General features: G+C 35.3%; 2 protein-coding genes across 3 annotated transcripts; both read right to left on the bottom strand.

Moving 5' to 3' along the window:
- Positions 1-1,509: 1,509 nt before the first annotated feature.
- LOC105341271 (uncharacterized) lies at positions 1,510-12,818 on the bottom strand. 2 transcript variants are annotated; one of them, XM_020072555.3, is made up of 5 exons: positions 12,341-12,818; positions 11,618-11,651; positions 7,892-7,957; positions 2,213-2,409; positions 1,511-1,718 (listed from the first exon to the last, which is right to left on the bottom strand). In XM_020072555.3, the coding sequence occupies exons 1-4, from the start codon at positions 12,395-12,397 to the stop codon at positions 2,213-2,215; spliced, it is 354 nt and encodes a 117-aa protein (XP_019928114.1). In that variant the 5' UTR covers positions 12,398-12,818; the 3' UTR covers positions 1,511-1,718. The 2 variants fall into 2 exon arrangements, with proteins under 2 accessions (XP_065922639.1, XP_019928114.1); XM_066066567.1 differs by lacking the exon at positions 7,892-7,957 and having other exon boundaries at positions 1,510-1,718.
- A 153-nt stretch (positions 12,819-12,971) lies between these two features.
- Positions 12,972-20,312, bottom strand: LOC109617094 (uncharacterized). The gene is made up of 5 exons (XM_066065883.1): positions 20,199-20,312; positions 17,982-20,001; positions 16,581-16,635; positions 15,827-15,911; positions 12,972-15,095 (listed from the first exon to the last, which is right to left on the bottom strand). The coding sequence occupies exons 2-5, from the start codon at positions 19,997-19,999 to the stop codon at positions 13,375-13,377; spliced, it is 3,879 nt and encodes a 1,292-aa protein (XP_065921955.1). The 5' UTR covers positions 20,000-20,001; positions 20,199-20,312; the 3' UTR covers positions 12,972-13,374.
- Between the last annotated feature and the right edge of the window lie 2,551 nt (positions 20,313-22,863).

Raw genomic sequence — 22,863 nt, 5'->3', positions numbered from 1 at the left:
TTTGCGGAAAAATGTATGTTACTATACATGTATGTATACTTTTTTTTAAAAAATATCAAAATGATTTTGTTGTGCAAATGAAAGATAAATAATAAAACAATCTAAAACTGTTATAAATAAAAAGAAGTTTTATAATTATTAATTAAAGCACCATGTTTTGTTAAAAATTGAAAGGTTTGAAGAAATAGTAATGGTATACTAGATAAGTATCTTTATGTTTTTGCAATTATGATTTTTCTTCGGAAATTGGATTTCTGAAAGTAAGGAACGGGGTGGGTCAGATGAATTTGATCGTATGTGAACTGCTAAAGTTTAAATCATAAAATATTTTAAAATACATGTATATACCGTATTGACGATACTTTTACAAAATTAAGTAGTTGCTTTATGGCAAACAGTACATGTTCACAAGTGGCTGTAAAGCTGTAATATAATAGCTCTCCGGAATTTTTTTATCAACCAATTTCACAAAGTGAGTCTGTATTGAATCGACATTCAGGACGTCATGCTCATATCCCGTAATAATTGCTTGAAATGTTAAAAAATTCCAATTTTCACCTGCATGATAGGCTTTTTTCCCTATATATTGCCGACAATGCAAAATGAAAACATTTTTAAAAATAATTTATACCCATTTTAATTTCACGACAGTTAATTAACCTAGTCTTTGGAATTTTTATTTATTTATTTTCAAAGGGGGCCGGGGGTGTCGCTTCTTATGTCTCATAATAATCAAAATCTCAAAACCAATGTCTTTAAATTCTTTGTTTTTCTTATCGATAACTTTCCAAAAAATAATACTTTCTAAATAAAGTTGTTTTCCAGAGATAATATGATTATTGGCCTAACTTATATTTTTTTATATTTATTCCGTCCCTATTCCGGCGATTACGGCATGCCTTTACCTGCAGCGAGCCTTTTTTAATCGGTGACGTCACTGTTTCCATATATGGTCATGTCAAAATTCGACAAACTTGTAGACTTTACATTTGTTGATTTGCAACATGTCAGCCATGATATTTCAGAAAACGGAAATACAAATGCATAGACTACAGATGGAGAGTGTGTATTATAGTGGCAGGTTACATATAAATAACCAACAGCATTTTACAGCTGCAATTAGCATCTGTTGGAAAAATTAGATGGAAGGCCTGCGGGGTTAACTCTAAACTGTTTATCCCTGAGTTTTATAGGTTACACGATCAGAATTACACATATTCATACTCAGACTCACACACCAACACGATTACATATTCGGATTAACAAGTTTACATGTCTGGATTTTTGAACACGATTACCCTCCATACATCACAAGAGGTTTGTATTGAAGGACTAAGAGTTCTTGAGAGCCTATTTTCTGCAAGTTTGTACATAAATTTAAAACAGGAAGCGCTAACCACTACTCTCTAGACCAATCAGACAACACAAACAATGTTCTAATGTTCAGTATTTGTAAACAGAACGATTTAAAATAAAAAATAAACAAGTCAGCTAAAAATGTAATTTATATAATTAATAGAATGACCATACAAATATTACACCAACACATTCACAGGGCTAAGATTTAAAATATAAAAAACTAATACATGCACTCAACTACAACATTGGTAACAAATTTCACGGCGAGCATCCCCCAAAGTAAATCATAGCTTAATTGTTTAAAAATATTCTCTGGCATTTCTGTCACTTCTTCATCGGTACGATGGCGGGGAATGTGTCTATTTTGAAAAGTAAAAAAAAATGCATTTTTCAGAAATTATGAGGTGATCTGGGCGTGACCAAATCCAATAAAGCCCGATGGACTTTTTGATAGATTTGATCAAATATTAGTATGACTACTGTACATCAATGTTGCTTATATAAATACGTGAATTATGTATATAAACTTTTTTTCACATCACCATATACATCATCAGTGATACCAATATTCATCAGTTATATCAAAATATATCATAATTGTATAAACCTAATAATGTCATTTAATATATCATTAAATGTCATGTCCAAGTACAAAAAAGATCATTTATATCAATAAAGTAACGCCATGCATTATTCAATTCATTAATAAATCAAATGTATAGCACATGTGTACACAAAACTTCAATAGATACATCTTCGCTAGCCAAGTGTCCGATTCGTTCATGCAATTGATATCAACTGATTTCACGAAAACTGTATATAGAAATCAATATTAACTTAAATAAAATCATACTTAGTCAGGTGTTCCAGATTGGTACGGAGAAGGGGGGTTGTACTGCGGGGGTGGTAGGTGTAGAGTAACACTCCCGTACATCGGCCGACCAGCCTGTACCTGTAGGTCGGGGAGTGAACTGGTCCTCCTAAATCTACACAGGGCGAGGACCAGGTTAAAGATGAGGAAAAGAACCACCGCCACCACGTACCAGAACCCTGCAACATACAGAGTCAAGTTAAAGGATCCTGCAACATACAGAGTCAAGTCAAAGGATCCTGCAATGATAAGAGTTAAGTTAAAAGATCCTGCAATTATCAGAGTTAAGTTAAAGGATCCTGCAATGATCAGAGTTAAGTTAAAGGATCCTGCAATGATTAGAGTCAAGTTAAAGGATCCTGCAATGATTAGAGTAAAATTAAAGGATCCTGCTATGATTAGAGTCAAGTTAAAGGATCCTGCAATGATTAGGTTTAAGTTAAAGGATCTTGCAACATACAGAGTCAAGTTAAACGATCCTGCAATGAATAGAGTTAAGTTAAAGGATCCTGCAATGATTAGAGTCAAGTTAAAGGATCATGCAATGATTAGAGTTAAGTTAAAGGATCATGCAAGGATTAGAGTCAAGTTAAAGGATCCTGCAATGATTAGGTTTAAGTTAAAGGATCCTGCAATGATTAGAGTCAAGTTAAAGGATCCTTCAATGATTAGGTTAAAGTTAAAGGATCTTGCAACATACAGAGTCAAGTTAAAGGATCTTGCAGTGATTAGAGTTAAGTTAAAGGATCATGCAAGGATTAGAGTCAAGTTAAAGGATCATGCAAGGATTAGATTTTAAGTTAAAGGATCCTGCAATGATTAGAGTTAAGTTAAAGGATCCTGCAATGATTAGTGTTAAGTTAAAGGATCATGCAAGGATTAGAGTCAAGTTAAAGGATCCTGCAATGATTAGGTTTAAGTTAAAGGATCCTGCAATGATAAGAGTTAAGTTAAAGGATCATGCAATGATTAGTGTTAAGTTAAAGGATTCTGCAATGATTAAAGTTAAGTTAAAGGATCCTGCAATGATAAGGGATAAGTTAAAGGATCATGCAAGGATTAGAGTCAAGTTAAAGGATCCTGCAATGATTAGGTTTAAGTTAAAGGATCCTGCAATGATTAGAGTTAAGTTAAAGGATCCTGCAATGATTTGAGTTAAGTTAAAGGATCCTGCAATGATAAGGGATAAGTTAAAGGATCCTGCAATTTAAAGGATCCTGCAATGATTAGAGTTAAGTTAAAGAATCCTAGGGAACGATGAAAGTTAAGTTTAAGGATCCTGAAACAATGATAGTTTAGTTAAAGGACCCAGGAACGATGTTAGTGAAGTTAAAGGATTCTTGAAAGATGAATGTCAAGTTAAAGGATCCTGAAACGATGTAAGTCAAGTAAAAGAATCCTGGAAAGATGGGAGTCAAGTTAAAGGATCCTGGAACGATGGTACAAAGTAGTTAAGTTTAAACGATGAAAGATAAGTTAAGAACCCTGCGTAAATAATTATACCCTCTATCCATTTTTATGTATTGTAACTTTTTATCTTTAAAGGTATATGTGGCGTATATGGAGTAAAAATTTTGACATGAGTTTTAGTAAAAATATACATCATGCTTCTTATAATTAGACGTTTCACAAACTCTAGGCCCGTAAAACGTGTTCTTTCTTTAGTTATTTGTCTCTAAACTTTGCTACACGTCTGATGAATATTAATGTGATCGGCCATTTGTAACGCCACTGCGCATGAGTGCGGGAAAACCTAGTATTGAAAACACGATGGAAGAACAGTTTGTTTACAAATTAGAATCACGTTTTTCATGTCTTAAATCAAATAATTCTTATATCAGATGGTACCCGAAGCATTTTTATTCCGTTATTCATTAATGTAGAACTATATAAATTGCTAATTATGTGTAATAAAGATGAGACACGATTTAATCATAAATGACACGGAAAATGAAAGAATACCCCCTCTCCCTGAGGGATGCATGATTGTACTGAGAGTGTTTATTTATTTTTAGCTCACCTGAGCTGAAAGCTCAAGTGAGCTATTCTGATCACATTTTGTCCGTCGTCCGTCTGTCCGTCTGTCTGTCCGTCTGTCTGTCCGTCTGTCTGTCCGTCTGTAAACTTTTTACATTTTGAACTTCTTCTCTAAAACCGCTTATCCAATTTCAACCAAATTTGGCACAAAGCATCCTTATGTGAGGGCGAATATAAATTGCAAAAATAAAAGTCCGATCTGTATTCAAAGCGGAGAAAACCTTGAAACTGTAGAAAAAGGGGGGTGCATTTTTAAAAATCTTCTTCTCAAGAACTACTGATTCCAATTCAACGTAGTTTAGCATAAATTATCCTTATGGGAAGGAAAATATAAATTGCAAAAATTAAGTGCTAATTCTGTGTCAAATTTGAGTTATTACGAAAATAATAATAAAGGAAATGGGTATTTCAATCAGTTTAATAGCTTCGGGCTCGGCATCCGGTAATCCGGCATCCGGTAAAATGGGTAGGCAAGACTTGGTCTGGGCAAAACAAAGATTGGCAGATATTAATCTGCCAATCTCATTAAAATATCAGGATATTTGATGGACTAGTATATTTGTATTCGCTGTAAATATTGCTGCAAAATAATGCGTATTTGGAATTGACGATTGTCGATCTGCCTTGGCTTTTATTTTGCCACGGCCCGGGTTTGCATACCCATTTTACCTAGACTCGTATTCCATACATCTAAAACGAGGTTCTTTGTTTAAAGCAGCCATGACATTATAAGAAAAAGGGTCGATCTGACTATGATGAATTTGCTTGTTGTGCAACAGTTCGCGTATGAAGGGAAATTTTTGAAACATGCAAAAAATATCGTTGCCGATTTTGTGAAGTAAATTGAGGCTAAATATTTCAATGCGTTGACAGTTTTCACACATGACGTTGGTGTTAGCTTGTTCCGATTTTCGTTTCGTTTTCATTATTTCTGCTTGTAACCTGGGAACAATCGTCTGTATTTTTTCGTGATTTTTACGTATCAAATCAAACAGAGACTTTGGTAAATCAAACAGTTAACTGTTTACCTGCGCAAATTAAGCAAAATCTGATGTATTAAAAAATAATGAAATACAATTCATTCTACCGGTAATTCGATCGGCATTATCTTTTGCGTAATGGTAGATTAATGCAATAGGTTTTGTTGCGATGCTCGGCATTTTCTCGAGTTTATTCAATTTAAATAAAGTTTGACATTGCTGACGGAAATATGTAGGAATATACATGTATCTATATGATTCATTTCGAAAAAATAAATTGTGTTCTTTATTTGTTATAGTGAATGTTTCTTGTGTTTAATTGTTTTCAATTTCTAATAACTAACCATATTTGAGTGTTAAGCTTCAAATTATAAGCAAGATACAGAGATTTGCTCACAATTCTATGTTTGTACACAGATCTTAAAAACTAAAGATTAAAAAAGTAAAAAATTTGTCAATATTTATTGAGAAAATTTTCAAAGTCTGTTCGTTCAAAAACCAACTTTAACATCTTATTGTATTGTAAACTTAACATTTTTTCGTCATTATTACTCCTACTGTACATGTGATCCTTCACTGTGTTTGTGTACATTTGTATAAACTGATTTTGAACCTCAAATACCAGTGAACTGGTATTGAGTGAATAAAAGAATATAAAATCTTAGGCCATTCTTTTTTTCCATTTTAAATGCTGAATAGGAAATACCAAGTTAAAAATCATAAGCTGAATGTAATAAACTCATGTGAACAAAATATGAATCAAACCTAGGCGAACTGTGAGCTCTGTATGTTGCTTATAATTCTACAATTGACGCTGAAATTTTGGTTGAACATTAGAAAATCTCTATGAATTAGAGTATGTTAAATACTTGTACAAACAAAATAAAATAATGATACTGTGAAATCATTAGATTTCGTGGTGGCTCATTTTTCGTGGAATTCTTGGGTACCTCTCATCCACGAAATAACATCCTTCACGAATTGATGAATTAGGGTAATAAAGTCATATTCCCTTTTGTAGATATATATGAAAACACGAAATTACGTCCCCACGAATCTGTAAAATTTAAGTCATCCACGAAAATTGGCCCCCACGAAATTTAATGATTCCACAGTATTCTGTATATATCTACTCTCCTTCTCTTTATACAATAAATAATGTGAAATCTACATCAATTTTGATAGTTTTTCAGACACGAGTAAATAAAAACGACATCTTTAAAACAGTTTCCATATTTCTGACACATTTCTGTTGCGGGGATAAAGTAATTATCGCTATTCCTAAGAATATCACAGCGGAAAATTATCCTGGTTTGTACGCGAAGTAAATAACAGTCATTTAATTGTAATGGAGAAGACAAATAAAATTTTTGAATGTTTTTAATTTGAGAAATTGAGCACATTGAGGTACAATTTTCTTCTTCACATCTATACGTGTAGGGTTTTTAAAATAAAAAACAATAACTATTATTTTTTTTTAAAACAATAACTAGTAAGTACTGAGTAGTTGATGAAAAAAATGTAACTATATGCACTCATATATTTTGATCGCTTTACAAAGTGGGGGGGGGGGGGGGGCAGAACGAAAATATAGGGATTTGGAAGTTAACAACTTAACAGTATACCTCTACCAAATGTTTAGTTTTATATCTTGCGTAGAATTTTCTTATTCTGGTAAAAAATAGTATTTCATGAAGGTACAATGTCAAAGATTACATGTATACAAAAAAAGTGTAAAATTCGAATACTTTACAATATTTATTTTTTGTTTTTCTACCGAGGGACCATATGGCACAATATCTTTTGAACGCCCATTGTTGCTCAGGTGAGCGATGTGGCCCCATGGGCCTCTTGTTTACTCAAAATTTTCTCTAAACGAAAATCCACTTGTGGTTCGTAACTTATAAAGTAAAGACATGGAACACATGGAGCACGTACGAACCTGACTAGCAAAACCACTACAACTTCATGATAAAAACTTATTAAACTAAGTGTTAATTCGGCTTTAATTCCTATTCCACAAATCTACATGGTCTCCGATGACAATCTTCCCTTTGTTCCTATCCTTGGCAGTCTGTCTCTTTTTTCTGTCTTGGTCAAATCTGTCAAACTGAAACGGTATTACGGGTATACCTATCTTTCTCGTCGTCGCCATAATTGCTGTGATAGACTGAGCGTGGTATCACGTGGCCGATATAAGGCGGGATTTATTCAAATGCTGCATTTATTGTGGACGCGAAAATAATTATAAAAATCATATGTTAATTTCTATATCTTTTTAACCCGATTGATATAAACTGCGTAATTCATTGTGAAGATATCTTTAAATAACATATTTAAATAAATAAAACAATCAAATATTTTAGCATGAAAAAATACGCCACATATACTTTTAACAGACATTTGACTAGGATAAAAAAAAGTTTTATTTTAAAAAAAAGTGTGCTTACTACTTAAAAAATTCTACATATCCTAAAATTGCTTACACCAGAGATTCTAGACTTCAGTGAAACATTAGTGTAATACCTTTGTATTGCTTAGAAACATATCGTAGGATTTACTTACACCAGAGTTTGTGGACTTCAGTGAAACATTAGTGTAATACCTTTGTATTGCTTAGAAACATATCGTAGAATTTACTTACACCAGAGTTTGTGGACTTCAGTGAGGTTACAACACTCTGTATCATCATTGCAGCAGAACTGATGGCCTACATAGTTAAATTAGAAAGAGTAACGGGTAGAAGTGGCTATTGTTTTGAATACATGTAGTATAAACATTGTACCTTTGGCTATTTATCAATGCCATAAAAACAAAAGATTTTCTTGAACTGTACAAAACAATTCTTACGAAGACTCCGGGTATAGCTAGAACTGCACACACGGCGTAGATTCTTAGAGGGGGGGGGGGGGGGGGTAAACGTTAAATAATCACAATCATTTATTGATTCCACGAAAATCCCTCAATGTCTTATCTAATCCTTTATTTATTTAAAACCAATAAGGAAACATACATTTAATATAAGGTGTGAATTTATCTTTTGCTTAAATCCTCACAGAAAGGTGATAGTCTCTACCGTCCTTCTTACTCGGTGAATAATAAAAAAAAGTTTATTCCCTATGATTAAGGTGGAATATATAGTTCAAAGAGACATATTCAGTCCCTGCAGCTAGGGACTAAATGGGTCATTACCATCCGTATTTGAATACAGTGTAGTATGGAACTTGTTCAGCCGTTTTCGTGCGTGTGTGTGGGGAGTGGGGAATTGTAATTGAACTGTGCTTAAACTAATCAAAAAGGAAAGGGGGAACTCTAATTAATAAAAATATGTAACATATATCGGACCATTCCAAACGTTAGGTAGGAGGGAAAGGAAACCACTTTGACGTAATGGTAACACAGTACAATATATATATGGAGTATATATTTATTTTAAAGAAAAAGCAACAGGTCAAGTGTTTTTTAAAAAGCTCTTGCGCAAATCTTTAATTCATTTGTACTAAACTATCAGTCATTGTAATAAATTGCCTGTAAATTGCATTTCTATACATTGTAATTATAACTTACCTGTTTAATGTATTTCTATGCATTGTGATAACCACCTGTTAATTGTATTTCTATACATTGTGATAACTTACCTGTTAATTGTATATCTATACATTGTGATAACTCACCTGTTAATTGTATTTCTATACATTGTGATAACTTACCTGTTAATTGTATTTCTATACAATATGATAACTCACCTGTTAACTGTATTTCTATACAGTGTGATAACTTACCTGTTAATTGTATTTCTATACATTGTGATAACTCACCTGTTAACTGTATTTCTATACATTGTGATGACTTACCTGTTAATTGTATTTCTATACAATATGATAACTTACCTGTTAATTGTATTTCTATACAGTGTGATAACTCCCCTGTTAATTGTATTTCTATACATTGTGATAACTTACCTGTTAATTGTATTTCTATACATTGTGATAACTTCCCTGTTAATTGTATTTCTATACAGTGTGATAACTTCCCTGTTAATTGTATTTCTATACAATATGATAACTTACCTGTTAATTGTATTTCTATACATTGTGATAACTCACCTGTTAACTGTATTTCTATACAATATGATAACTTACCTGTTAATTGTATTTCTATACAATATGATAACTTACCTGTTAATTGTATTTCTATACAGTGTGATAACTCCCCTGTTAATTGTATTTCTATACATTGTGATAACTTACCTGTTAATTGTATTTCTATACATTTTGATAACTTACCTGTTAATTGTATTTCTATACAGTGTGATAACTCACCTGTCAACTGTATTTCTATACAGTGTGATAACTCACCTGTTAACTGTATTTCTATACAATATGATAACTCACCTGTCAACTGTATTTCTATACAGTGTGATAACTCACCTGTTAACTGTATTTCTATACATTGTGATAACCACCTGATAATTGTATTTCTATACAGTGTGATAACTTACCTGTTTATTGTATTTCTATACATTGTGATAACTTACCTGTTAATTGTATTTCTATACATTGTGATAACTTACCTGTTAACTGTATTTCTATACAGTGTGATAACTTACCTGTTAATTGTATTTCTATACATTGTGATAACTCACCTGTTAACTGTATTTCTATACATTGTGATGACTTACCTGTTAATTGTATTTCTATACAATATGATAACTTACCTGTTAATTGTATTTCTATACAGTGTGATAACTCCCCTGTTAATTGTATTTCTATACATTGTGATAACTTACCTGTTAATTGTATTTCTATACATTGTGATAACTTCCCTGTTAATTGTATTTCTATACAGTGTGATAACTTCCCTGTTAATTGTATTTCTATACAATATGATAACTTACCTGTTAATTGTATTTCTATACATTGTGATAACTCACCTGTTAACTGTATTTCTATACAATATGATAACTTACCTGTTAATTGTATTTCTATACAATATGATAACTTACCTGTTAATTGTATTTCTATACAGTGTGATAACTCCCCTGTTAATTGTATTTCTATACATTGTGATAACTTACCTGTTAATTGTATTTCTATACATTTTGATAACTTACCTGTTAATTGTATTTCTATACAGTGTGATAACTCACCTGTCAACTGTATTTCTATACAGTGTGATAACTCACCTGTTAACTGTATTTCTATACAATATGATAACTCACCTGTCAACTGTATTTCTATACAGTGTGATAACTCACCTGTTAACTGTATTTCTATACATTGTGATAACCACCTGATAATTGTATTTCTATACAGTGTGATAACTTACCTGTTTATTGTATTTCTATACATTGTGATAACTTACCTGTTAATTGTATTTCTATACATTGTGATAACTTACCTGTTAATTGTATTTCTATACAATGTGAAAACTCACCTGTTAACTGTATTTCTATACAGTGTGATACCTTACCTGTTAATTGTATTTCTATACATTATGATAACTCACCTGTTAACTGTATTTCTGTACATTGTGATAACTCACCTGTTAATTGTATTTCTATACATTGTGATAACTTACCTGTTAATTGTATTTCTATACATTTTGATAACTCACCTGTTAATTGTATTTCTATACATTGTGATAACTCACCTGTTAATTGTATTTCTATACATTGTGATAACTTACCTGTTAATTGTATTTCTATACAATATGATAACTCACCTGTTAACTGTATTTCTATACAGTGTGATAACTTACCTGTTAATTGTATTTCTATACATTGTGATAACTCACCTGTTAACTGTATTTCTATACATTGTGATGACTTACCTGTTAATTGTATTTCTATACAATATGATAACTTACCTGTTAATTGTATTTCTATACATTTTGATAACTCACCTGTTAATTGTATTTCTATACATTGTGATTACTCACCTGTTAATTGTATTTCTATACATTGTGATAACTCACCTGTCAACTGTATTTCTATACATTGTGATAACTCACCTGTTAATTGTATTTCTATACATTGTGATAACTCCCCTGTTAATTGTATTTCTATACATTTTGATAACTCACCTATTCATTGTATTTCTATATATTTTGATAACTCACCTGTTAATTGTATTTCTATACATTGTGATAACTCCCCTGTTAATTGTATTTCTATTCATTGTGATAACCTACTTGTTCTATACGTCTGAAAAACTACCATTCATAGTTCTACACATTATGGAAATAAACATACCTTAACATTGGAATAATATACGTCGTAATTTCCTATACTTGCCTTTTATTGTAATACTGTTGCATATTTTTATTCATTTAACAAAAGACTTTTATAAACTTGATGAACGTATCATACCTGAACAAATTATATCCTTTTTGCAGAAAAAAGCCTGCAAAAACAAGAAATCGAACTTTATACAATTATTCCATTTTATTTGATGCAAATTAGTTTCTATTTGTCTCTCTTGGATATGAACGAGCACAGGACAACACTTTATAAATAGTGCCTGTTTGGGAGGGTAACAGTTGAAATTGACACCCCGAGAAAACCATTGTCAACCGACGCGAAGCGGAAGTTGACAATGGTTTTCGAGGGGTGTCAATTTGAACTGTTATTCTCCCAAACAGGCACTATTTATTTTATTATACTGAATGTCTTAATTTTAGAGGTTTTTTACTGCTTTTATATAGAAATGACGCGAATTTCACGGCGAACCGTCCGCGCATAATTTACGCGCATGTAACAATTCGTTGTGTTACCCGTTGCTAAGTATGTTGCTAACGCTGAGGGTAATAGAACGGATTATCAATTGTGTCTAAACCAATCAGATTTCAGTATTTAAAATGAAAGTATAATAAAATATATTGGTACATAGGATGTACACGTACATTTACTTGTACAATTAACAAAATACAATTTAATAATACACTTCTTCAAATATCAGTCCACGTGTACCTTAGCTATTATTATTTGTCCATTAACTTATTGATTTTTTTTTCAATGTACCTATCAACAAATACTAGTAATTCAATCGATAAAATCAATCAATTTAATCACCCAATCAATCAGTCAACTTACCTTGACACAAGAGACGTAGAAACATACATGGATAACAAGCAACGTCAGGGACGCCATAATTCACCCGTCATGGAAACATATAGATGTACGTTATACTGAGCAGCGTGTGTCGCCGGCTGTTGATGTAACGTGTCGCAGCGTTACGTTATAATTACAGTACAAGTCTATACATTTACACTGGAATAGTGACTATTCACAAGTACCAAAGTTGTTGTTATATCTGTGAGCTATAACCCGACATAACCCTCTCTCTGGTAGGTGGCACCAAATTAACATGCTGGGGTCAAATTCCAATGGGTTTTTTCTTTGAGGAAATAAATTGTTTGATAATAACAAGGAGGTCAGTCATGTTTCCTTGAGACCTGATCGAAGACTCAAACAAGCTTAGGAGTGCTCAGGATAAAAATGTCAGTCTCCGAGATTACGGGTTGCTGGATAGCTCTACATTCATTCACCCTACCTATTGGACTGGTGGGATTAACGAATCATATTGGTCTATTTAATGCTTCCACATACTGCCTCGAAAAAAGGAAATATTCTCGTGGAAACAAGAAGACAGAAAAGCCAAGAAAAGACAGTCAGATGAAATATAGTCTGAGAGAGCGAATAAGATCAAGAACCAAAATAAATGCATGCATATTTATGGTTATTTAATAAACTTTTGAACATCACACATGTACCATACAGTTAATTCATCACTGAATCGGATCAGGAAAGTCCAAAGTCATTTTCCCATAAGCAGACGCAACGTTTATTTTTGGTATCTTGCACGGCTGCTTCATGATTTGATCCCAGTAAAGAGGAACTTATTTGCAATAATTTGAATTTTATATGATGATATGATATTATAATAATATCTCAGTCATGTAGCATATACAGTACTGATGTTTCCGTATTTTTTTTTCTCACACTGAACAAACCGATCTCACACCAATGATAATCTAAGAAAAAGCTGTATTTCTCGGTCTGGAGACAGATGTTGCAATATTTCTTGGTCAGAAAGTCACATGAAACAGGTATAGCGTATTTGTTGGTCAAGAGACAGGTTTATCTAGGTATTTCTTATGAATGACCGACTTCACACATCCAAACCCAAACAGCTTCTGGGGCATGTACGTTCCTGTTAGAGAAGACGTCTTGTTATTGATGCTGAAACAGATGACGTCATCAAATACTTCTGACGACTTTATGCCGCCATAAACTATCACAGAATCGCCTTGTAATACTGAACCAAAGCTATAACGCTCGAACCCCGGAATCCTTCCAACAGATTCTGCTTCTCCTTCTTGAAACGACAGAATTTCCCCGTCCGGACAAATAATGAGGATTTTCTTTTGATAAGCTAGAGCAGACGACAATCTACAGAAAACCGGAAGTTGAGATATAACAGTGCACGTGTTTCGCCGTGTGTCAAAGCACTGAACAATCTTAGTATCATAGTCCTCTCCAGTTACCCCACCAAACAGAAATATTTTTTCTCTATGAACGGCGGAAGCAGCCGACCGGACCGGCGTACTAAGGTACCCACAATCCTCCCATTCGCCAGCTACCAGCTTAAACTTCTCTATTGCTAATATAGTCCGGAACCCTTCCTCATTTCCGTCATCATATCCTCCCAACACATACACTGATTCACCGACAGCCTCCATGGAATGACGTCGTCTGCCTAGCAACATCGGCTGACAGCGTGACCACGTGTTCCAGTTAGTATGGTAACACAACATTCCTTTAAGTTTTGAGCTTCCACCAGATACAAATATTGCATTTCCATATGAACACGTAGAAAATTCAACACCAGGGTCATAGGGCAAAGGTTCAAGGTAGTTCCACGTCATGTTTGACCTACAGCACGTGACAGTCCTGGTAGAAAGTTCTCGGTGGTCACTCCCGCCTATACAGACGACAACTTCTTCAAAATCACCGGAATTGCGATAAACAAGTCGCGGAGATACGAACTCATGTCTTCTAGCCGGAAGTAGATGATAACGTTTAGCTTCCTCTAGAATATTTTTGCACTCTTGTTCGCTCTGAATCAGGGGGTTTTGTTCCACGACCTCCAGGAGATATTCAGGTTGCAGCAGCGGAAGTCTCAGATATGGGAAGAGAGTTGCGATGTGCTGCTTCCTGTTATCGAGATCAGCGTGAACCCAGTCAAATACGGTCTCCATGACGATCTCCTCGTCCTTGACATTCAGATCGTTATCACTAATGATACTGATGACGTCATACACGTCCAGGGCTCTGAAATCCTCAGTATGGCAGATTTCGAAAAAGTAATGCAGAATGAATTTAAAGGCTTTTCGGGCTAAGAGGTGACAGCCGTGCCCCTGGGCAAGCTTCCATGTCCCTAGACAGTTCTCTGTATCTACCCTGGAAATCATGAACTCCTCACATCGCTCCACTAGACACTTGATCTGCATCATGACAGACGCTTGCAGCAGATCCCCCACATTGTCCTCGTCTAACTCCAGTTCCCCGCTGTATATAAATTTCAGGATGAGATCGAAAGTTGAGCTCGGGACGTTCTGGATGTTGACCATGCGATTTTGGGATTCTATCATCCCGGATGTAAACATGGCGTCAAAGTAAGGTGACATGGCCGCCAGGAGGAGCTGATGGGAGTGGAAGGTCCGCTGTTCCACAACGATGTCCACATCACTATACTGGGTGGACTCGTACAGCTGCCGCAGCCCCGAGCACAGGGCGGTGACGTAATCAGTCCTCAGACGGTCCGGTTCTGTCTGTCCCATAGCACCTAAAAACACAAGTAAAAGGGCTGTCAATGTTCGCATGTACTGCCATCATTTTACACTTGTAAAACGTCATGACATACGTTTTGTAGAAGACATTCTCAAATTTAAGAGTCTGCTAAGTCATTTAATTTCATGCTACTGAAAATGTGTATGATTATGTCTTTTTAATAAGAACAATCCTATATTGACTGACAGACAGAATCTTAAGGCAGTTGACAAGTTGTGGATACTACTTAAATAAATATAACTTAAGTATGTTTTATAACAAATAATATCAGTCATAAATTTTTATTTAAGTAGAACTCTCAGCTGGTAATATATAATTGAATATATTTTTGACAATTTCAGGAAATTATCGTAAGTTCTTGTAACACTTTACTTGAAAGAATTCACTTTACAATAATTTCTTGTGATATTTTCTCACATGATTTTCACGTGAATTTCCCCTCGCTAGATAAGACTTTCTTTAATATTATCTCCTGTAAATGTAATTTCACGTGAATTGCACGTAAAAGTCATTTAAGTTCGCATTAACGTGAATTTTCATTTATTTCATTTGGGGGGGGGGGGGGGGGGGGGGGGCTTCAATGTTTCTATAGAGAGGATGGGCACTGACAAAGACTCTGTCTAGTTTGTATAGATTTGGTTTGTAATTTGACAGTTGATAAAATTAGTAAATACTTTCAGTCATTATGTCCACAGTTTCCGATAATGGAGCATATACAATTTGTACCTCCAATGAGGGTTTCAATTTCTCGGTCTGTACAAAGTTCAGTTATCATTTCCTTATAATATTCGTCGTTAGATTTGTTAGCCGACTGTTCGACAGCTAAATCATGTAACATGCATCAAAGTTCAATAAATGTTGATTTCCCTTTTTTACTGGGCTCAAAGAATGACAAAGATTTTAATTGTCAATGATTCAGGTTTCTAATATTGTCCGTAGCTGTTTGAGTTGTGTAGCAAGTGAAAACAGATAAAAGAAATGCTCTTGAATGAAAATTTAAAAGACTAAACCAAACATGTAAACAAAGAAATTGTCGACCTTTGGAGCCGAATTGATTGGGATAGAGTCAGACTGATCATTGTTCCCGGCTGACCTACGATAGTCTTAGATCTATATATGTACATCTGTATCCGCATTTCAAAGCATGTCTCACACCCTTTATTGATAATTTTGATGATTTATCAAACACAGCACAGTAGGTATAAGTATCATCGATGCCACGTTGTTTATAAAGAATATTTTAAAAACAGCTGATGTCCCAACATGAACAGTCGTCTCAAAAGAGGCGTTCCTTTTTTTTAGGTCTCCTTGTTTACAAATCATTACTGATGCCTGAAAACATTTTACAGTTCATTGCTGATGATTTAAAGAACAGATGTAACCTCAATCACTTGCAGGTTCTCAAGGATTATAATCAACAGTCGTAGATCGATAACTCGGTTAAACCCCCCCCCCCCCCCCCCCCCCCCTTGTCTCGTACTTCATCTACAGAATTCACATGCCCTACAACAAGCTGATTAGCTTGCACTGTAATACTGTAATCAAACTCCACAGAAATTGGAGATATCCTAACAACAGGTTAGATTACACGGCACCTACCTTTCTTGGGCTCGCTATTTAATTTCTACGCGTTCCAACAGGATTCAAAGCGGGATAACTCTATTTAAATGTCTGGATCATATTGTAAATTTTGAGTTTACCGGGTGGCAGTGAATACAAAATTTACAACATGACAACTTGTAAATATTGTATTTACTGCCACCCGTTAAACTCAGAATTTACGACATGACATGTTAAGGTGGAAAGCTACATCAACAGTTTGTTCTATGTATCGTTGGAGCATCGTATCTGAAACATGATTTAGTTGTTTAAAGAAAAATATTTGCCCATTTTTTTTTTTATTTTATATGAATTTATTTTTTATGAGAAAGTATAAAATGTGTTTTGGTTGTAAAAAACACACTGTGTTTTAAATGAAAAATTATTTTTGAAAATTAAAAAAAAACAACTTTTGTTCATGTTTTTAAAAACCATAGAAAACATCGTTTGAACACACGTGTTATTGATTGTCTATATATGATTGTATATGGAATACACACATATTCTGGGCGATATATACTAGTAACGTGTCTGTTTAATTTCTAAAGTACTGCTTGGGGGAACATTTTTTAACAATAACCACTCATATATGAATGCATCCCAGTACTTGCAAATAAATGTATCCCCTTGCATCATATGTCTAAGACAACCTCAGTGCTGGTATATGTTTTATAGATCAGATTTACCTCCCATTGTAACCGACTAGGCTTCCTTAACCAGTGCAATATTTATATATGCATTATGCACTGCTCTTTGACACTCTTGTTATTGTGTAGATGTAGTTATAATCTTGCTCCTTGTGAAACATATATTATTGTAAGTAGAAATAATGTTATATGCAGTAGAATAAGTGTAGTTATAATCTTGCTCCTTGTGACACATATGTTATTGTATGTAGAAATAATGTTACATGCAGTAGAATAAGCCTGCAATGTGGACCTGGACATTCTTTCCATCCATGTATTTTATCCATTATTAGCTATAATCATGATTATATTATCATTGTTTTTATTGTAAAGCCCTTGAAGGTCCTTGATTGGTGAATAAATATAAACATATCTATTTACTAAAGACAATTAACAGTAGAATTATCTCGGAAGTTATAGTACACTAAATTGACAAAAACTGTTTATTATGTAAACCATTTTAATGTATAGGGACTGATAGTCCTTAAAAATCTGCTGCTGACACATTCAGGAATCATACAAAAACATTTAACTGAATAGAACATCTTAAGTATTTGATAATCATTTAATTCCATATACATGGACCCAGAGTTCACTAAGTCATGATCGGTAGACTAAGGTGTCTTTTGTTTATATTTACCACCACAGCAAAGTATTGGTTGGAATCTGGTGGGAAGGGCAGTTTCTTGATGTCACATTGCAGCTGCTTGGTTTCTGTGACGCTGTATCGGATGACCTTGGCCTCTCTCTGAGCTGTTTTTGTGTCGCTGACCAGGAGAACGCTTCCTTTGTAGTACACCACAGAGTACGCCGTCATCATCAGCCTCTGTGAAATGGTCCCGATAAGCTCGGGCGCGGACTCATAGGGGTCTGTTCTGCTGGACTGTAGAAGCTTCCCCTCGGCAGTGACGTGGAAGAAATATTCCTCGTTAGAACAGATCCTCATTATTCCGGTCAGGACGCCTTTTGGAAAGGAACCAATTTCCGTGCAAGTTCTAGTTTTCAGATCATAGCATTGTATGGCGTGTGAAAAGGTGACAATGCTCTGGGAGCCGCCAAAAATCAGGATCTGGGAAGCAACGCATGCGCAGGAGGCGTCCGACACCGGGATGCAGAGCTCCCCTTCTTTTGACCAAGCACCCTTACCAATGCTGTATTTCTGAATAGTATTGAACGTGTCGTTGGGCATTGACTTTCCACCGATGACAAAAATGTCCTCTCCTACTCCACACATACAGTGACCAAATCGCCGAAAGCCCATCCTTTGCAAGAATGTCCAGTCATTGCTGCGACAATCGTATTTGACAAAGTTGTTAAGATTTCCCGAGCCCCCCGATATGTAAACACAGTTGTCATGGAAACATATACCCGGACTTCCCCCCGGGTTAAAGTTGGTAATCTGGTTCAGCGCGAACCAGGCGGACTGCATAAAACTGTAGCAGACGATGTCGACGTCATCAGAGAAGTGATTAGGTCTCACAACCAGGAGCACGTGGTCGTTTCTGTATGAATCTGATGTCATATGCTCGTCGACCTGCAGCAGTCGTGTCTGACAGGAGGAGTATTTCGCCAAGTGGGGGTTTGTCCCACAGATCCTCTGGCGGGTTTCCCTCCTGATTTGGGAACACCGGACATGGTAAAGCAGGGAAGACAGAGATTCTTCGGATTGATTGTCCTGTCTGTCAAACCATTGGAGAATCAGGTTCAACACGCCCTCCTCTCCCGGTACAATGAGATCATCGCTTGATATTAGTTCCTGAAGTGTATGAGAATTCAACTTCTGAAAGGATTTCTTACCAAGCAATTCTACGATATTTTCTTTTATAAAATTTAATATATTATCTGCCAGGTTTTTACAGCTGTAGCATTCTGCTAGAGCTAGGACATCCACACAGTTGTCTACATCTGTATGTGTGCAAAGGAACCTCTCACAAAGATTTCTTAATGGCTTTATCTGAAAATATACCGAGGCCGCAAACATGAGATCGGCATTTGCATTGTCTATGTCCGCCTTCCCTGTATAGATATAAGATAGTATATTTTCTACGACATGTTTATCAAATCCGTGTAACTCTATTGCAATATGGTCTTCGGATTCCTTCATGCCCGACGAAAACATTGCGTCGAAGTACCCAGACATTGCCGCTAGGACGGGTCTATGGCACCGGAAGCTGGCCCCGCCCACTTCGAGTATTACGTCAGTAAGTACTTCATTCCTCCACAGTTCCAGTAGCTGCTCCGAGAACACCCTCAGTCGCGCCCTTTCCATGATGTCAAGACGACTTTGTATGACTTGAACTTGTTTTGATTTTACAAGAAATTCTATATCGAGTTCGTCGGCTGCCCTCGACATTTTGACGTCGAGATCTTCGAGCCCGACGTTCGTCCAGTGGTACAGCTTCTCCATGAGGTACTCGGGATTATTCTCCATCTCCAAGAAATTAACTGACGACTGGAGGCAGGTACCCAGCATCCTTTGAGAGTAAACGGCCAGCACAACTTTGTGACATGGAGTCCTTGCGTCCCCATAGACCAGGTTAAAATCGGCGTGCTTCCCCTCATCTCTCAGACAGGACAGTCCCTGTAACAGGAGCCTACAGTGCCGCACATTCATCTCTACAAATCAAAGAAAGACGAATCGATTCAAATGTAGTCGAACAATTACCTGCACGGGTTATCTAACTTTTTGTATTGGAAATTTAAATATCGATTATTTGAATCAACGTATGTGTTTAGATCTGTTTACTGGTTGAAAGTTAACGTTTCATCATGTAATATATAAACAATCGGAGGATACATTGTATTTCACTCACCTTAAGTAGGGTTTTCTCTGTGTTGATCTAGTACAATCAAAGAAGCGAAGAGTCATCTGCATCATGCTGTACACTGTAGTCAATGCCGGTACTGTCATCAAAAAGCGATGTACAACATGAACAATAGAGAAATGTTTGTGCGTCATGTTCATACGTAGTTCGATGACGGCGGGAATTTTAAAAACACCAGAATCATATGAACCCTGGAAAGTGCACCTTAGCAAGCTTTTTGGTATACACAACGTAAAAAGCGGTTTTTACCGAAAACCATTATTTTGCGAAAATGCTGAAAGTGGGATTTATTTTGTATCATACACATCCGTGCCAACCAAAGATATTACGGCCTGGGACACCTTCATATTGTGGTCCACACTTCCTATCGAAATCAACAATAAAATCAAGTATAATTTTAATTTCTTTTCTTTCCCAACTGTTTCAGCCTTCATTGTATTTGTCATTATTCGAATCCCGCTCGGGCTTTTACAACTTTTACCTTTCAAAAAAAACAAAAAAACATAATTTTGGTCAAATTGTGTAAAAGTTGAAAATTCTAAATCTGTGAAAGCATTTTGAATATAATGAACGGTCATCCACATTAACTTGTTTCTTACTCGTTGAAAAAAAAAAGGCGAAGTTTAGTTTCTAATGTAAACAGGAAGAATTCGTAGAATATTTACTCATTCGGTTAAAAAATGATAAAGATGTAATGAATGAAAAACTGAAAAAACAAAATTGTACGCATTTTTTATGGTGTTTTTTTTTTACTTTCTACACTGAGCGGGTAAGGATTTTCAGAACATATGCATAAAAAAGAGACGTGCATAACCTTAATATTGTTGCATAGGTATTGTATCACAGATACCTGACACAGGTATTGTATCACATATACCTGACATAGGTACATGTATTGTATCACAGATACCAGACACAGGTGCTACTACTCCACCCGTTGTCTTCACTGCCACGCCGCCAATGGACGCCAAGAAAACGAAAGAATCGGGTTCTTTGAAAGCATCAACTGATAAAAGATATTGAAAAAAAATGATGTGATACTGTAAGTACGTAAGTTAATACTTTATTATAGTGACGTGTGTTTCAACTGAACATATACACATTGAAATATAACATATATTGTCACACCAGGCCCATCGGACCTATATGTCACTGTTTTAAATTCTAATACAAATATAAAAGGGGGAGTTAAAATTTGAAGTTATATTACAGACAGCTTGGAGTGGTTGGTGGGGTTGTAAACAACACGAATATATACTGGAGAGGGGTGGGATAAAATTGAGGCATCATCAGAATAAAAGTTAACAAATTTGGATAATTATGATTGATTTTATATTAAAAATTTCAATTATAATTGTAAACTATAAATGCTGGCTGTCAAGTGCGTATAAACTAAAAAAAGAAAAAGAACAATGTTTGCACAAGTATTTATAAATATTGCGTGCGTATATTACGGTCATGGTGTCCAAATATGTGGAAGTGTCAAAACTGGCATCTTTAATCAGCATGCTTATGTGGTGCACACATTTGTTTGTTGACTTTGAAATAATATACAGTCATGTAAGTCTTGTACAGAAGGGTTTTAATACTGAAAAAGTTTTAAAGTATTGTCAATATGTTGATGTCTGAGAAAAAAAAATCGACAATCAGATTCGATTACAGTCAAGTAGAGCTGAGCCCGTTGACTTGCCAGTAAGAATTACCTCCCGTGACCCGTTGAGATCCCAGTTGATTGACACCAGATCTCGTTAAGGTGGGTATTTTCTCTACCTCCTGCCTTGTACCACACACAAATGCTAGATTAATTACTGAATATTTGAACATTTAATTACAAACTCTCCTGTGTCTTATACATGTTCACAACAGTTTAAGATTTGTAACATTGTAAATAATTGTGTTTTAAATCTGCCCTACCACACGCGTAAAAGCGACAGACAAAGGGAAATGGGGGCTCCCCACGCATCAATATAAATCTTCATCATATCCTCTCATTTTCTGCCCAGAAAGTCCACACGAACTGTCCCGATTGGTGAAATGACTTCACAACTACCGCTGCGATCACGGGCCACCAGTCCTGGAGCCCTCTCTGTGGCGAGGAGCAGCGTGGGGGATACGTGGCTCGGAGCGGACAATGGGGGGCTGATAAATCGCTTCGGAATTACCACTCTTTATCACTGTTTGGCAAATATAATTAAACAATCTTTTATAAGGCGAAATATTCTTTTCAGCAGGGATAACTTAATTACAGAGAAGAGAGGCGCAATAAATTTTGTGAAGTTTTAATATCTCGCTTCTTTCTCGTACATTTTATTGCCTTGATCTTACAAGATCAGCTTGGGGGAAATAGCTATATTGTATTGATATTAAACTGCTTTTGTGTCCACGAACGCAAAACTCTAGAACAATCTGGATAATCTTTTATTTGGGCTAAGATTTCAATATAATATCCGCAAAATGATAATTAATATCACATTTTCCCGTAATTACGTTCGCTTGTGTATATTTTTTGCTTTGTAATAATGACGCGATGCGGGTTTGAGAAGCGCTGTAAACCATGATCACCCCACGGGTGACTCTACACGTCAAGTGCCGAAGACTTATAATGTCTTAAACAATGCTTGCCCCCACTGAAAGTGATCTCTGACATCCAAAT

This window comes from Magallana gigas, chromosome 7 (genome assembly GCF_963853765.1).
Source record: "Magallana gigas chromosome 7, xbMagGiga1.1, whole genome shotgun sequence".
Classification (NCBI taxonomy): Eukaryota; Metazoa; Mollusca; class Bivalvia; order Ostreida; family Ostreidae; genus Magallana; species Magallana gigas.
Note: the sequence above shows the minus strand (reverse complement) of the source record. Positions and strands in the feature narration are given on the sequence as shown.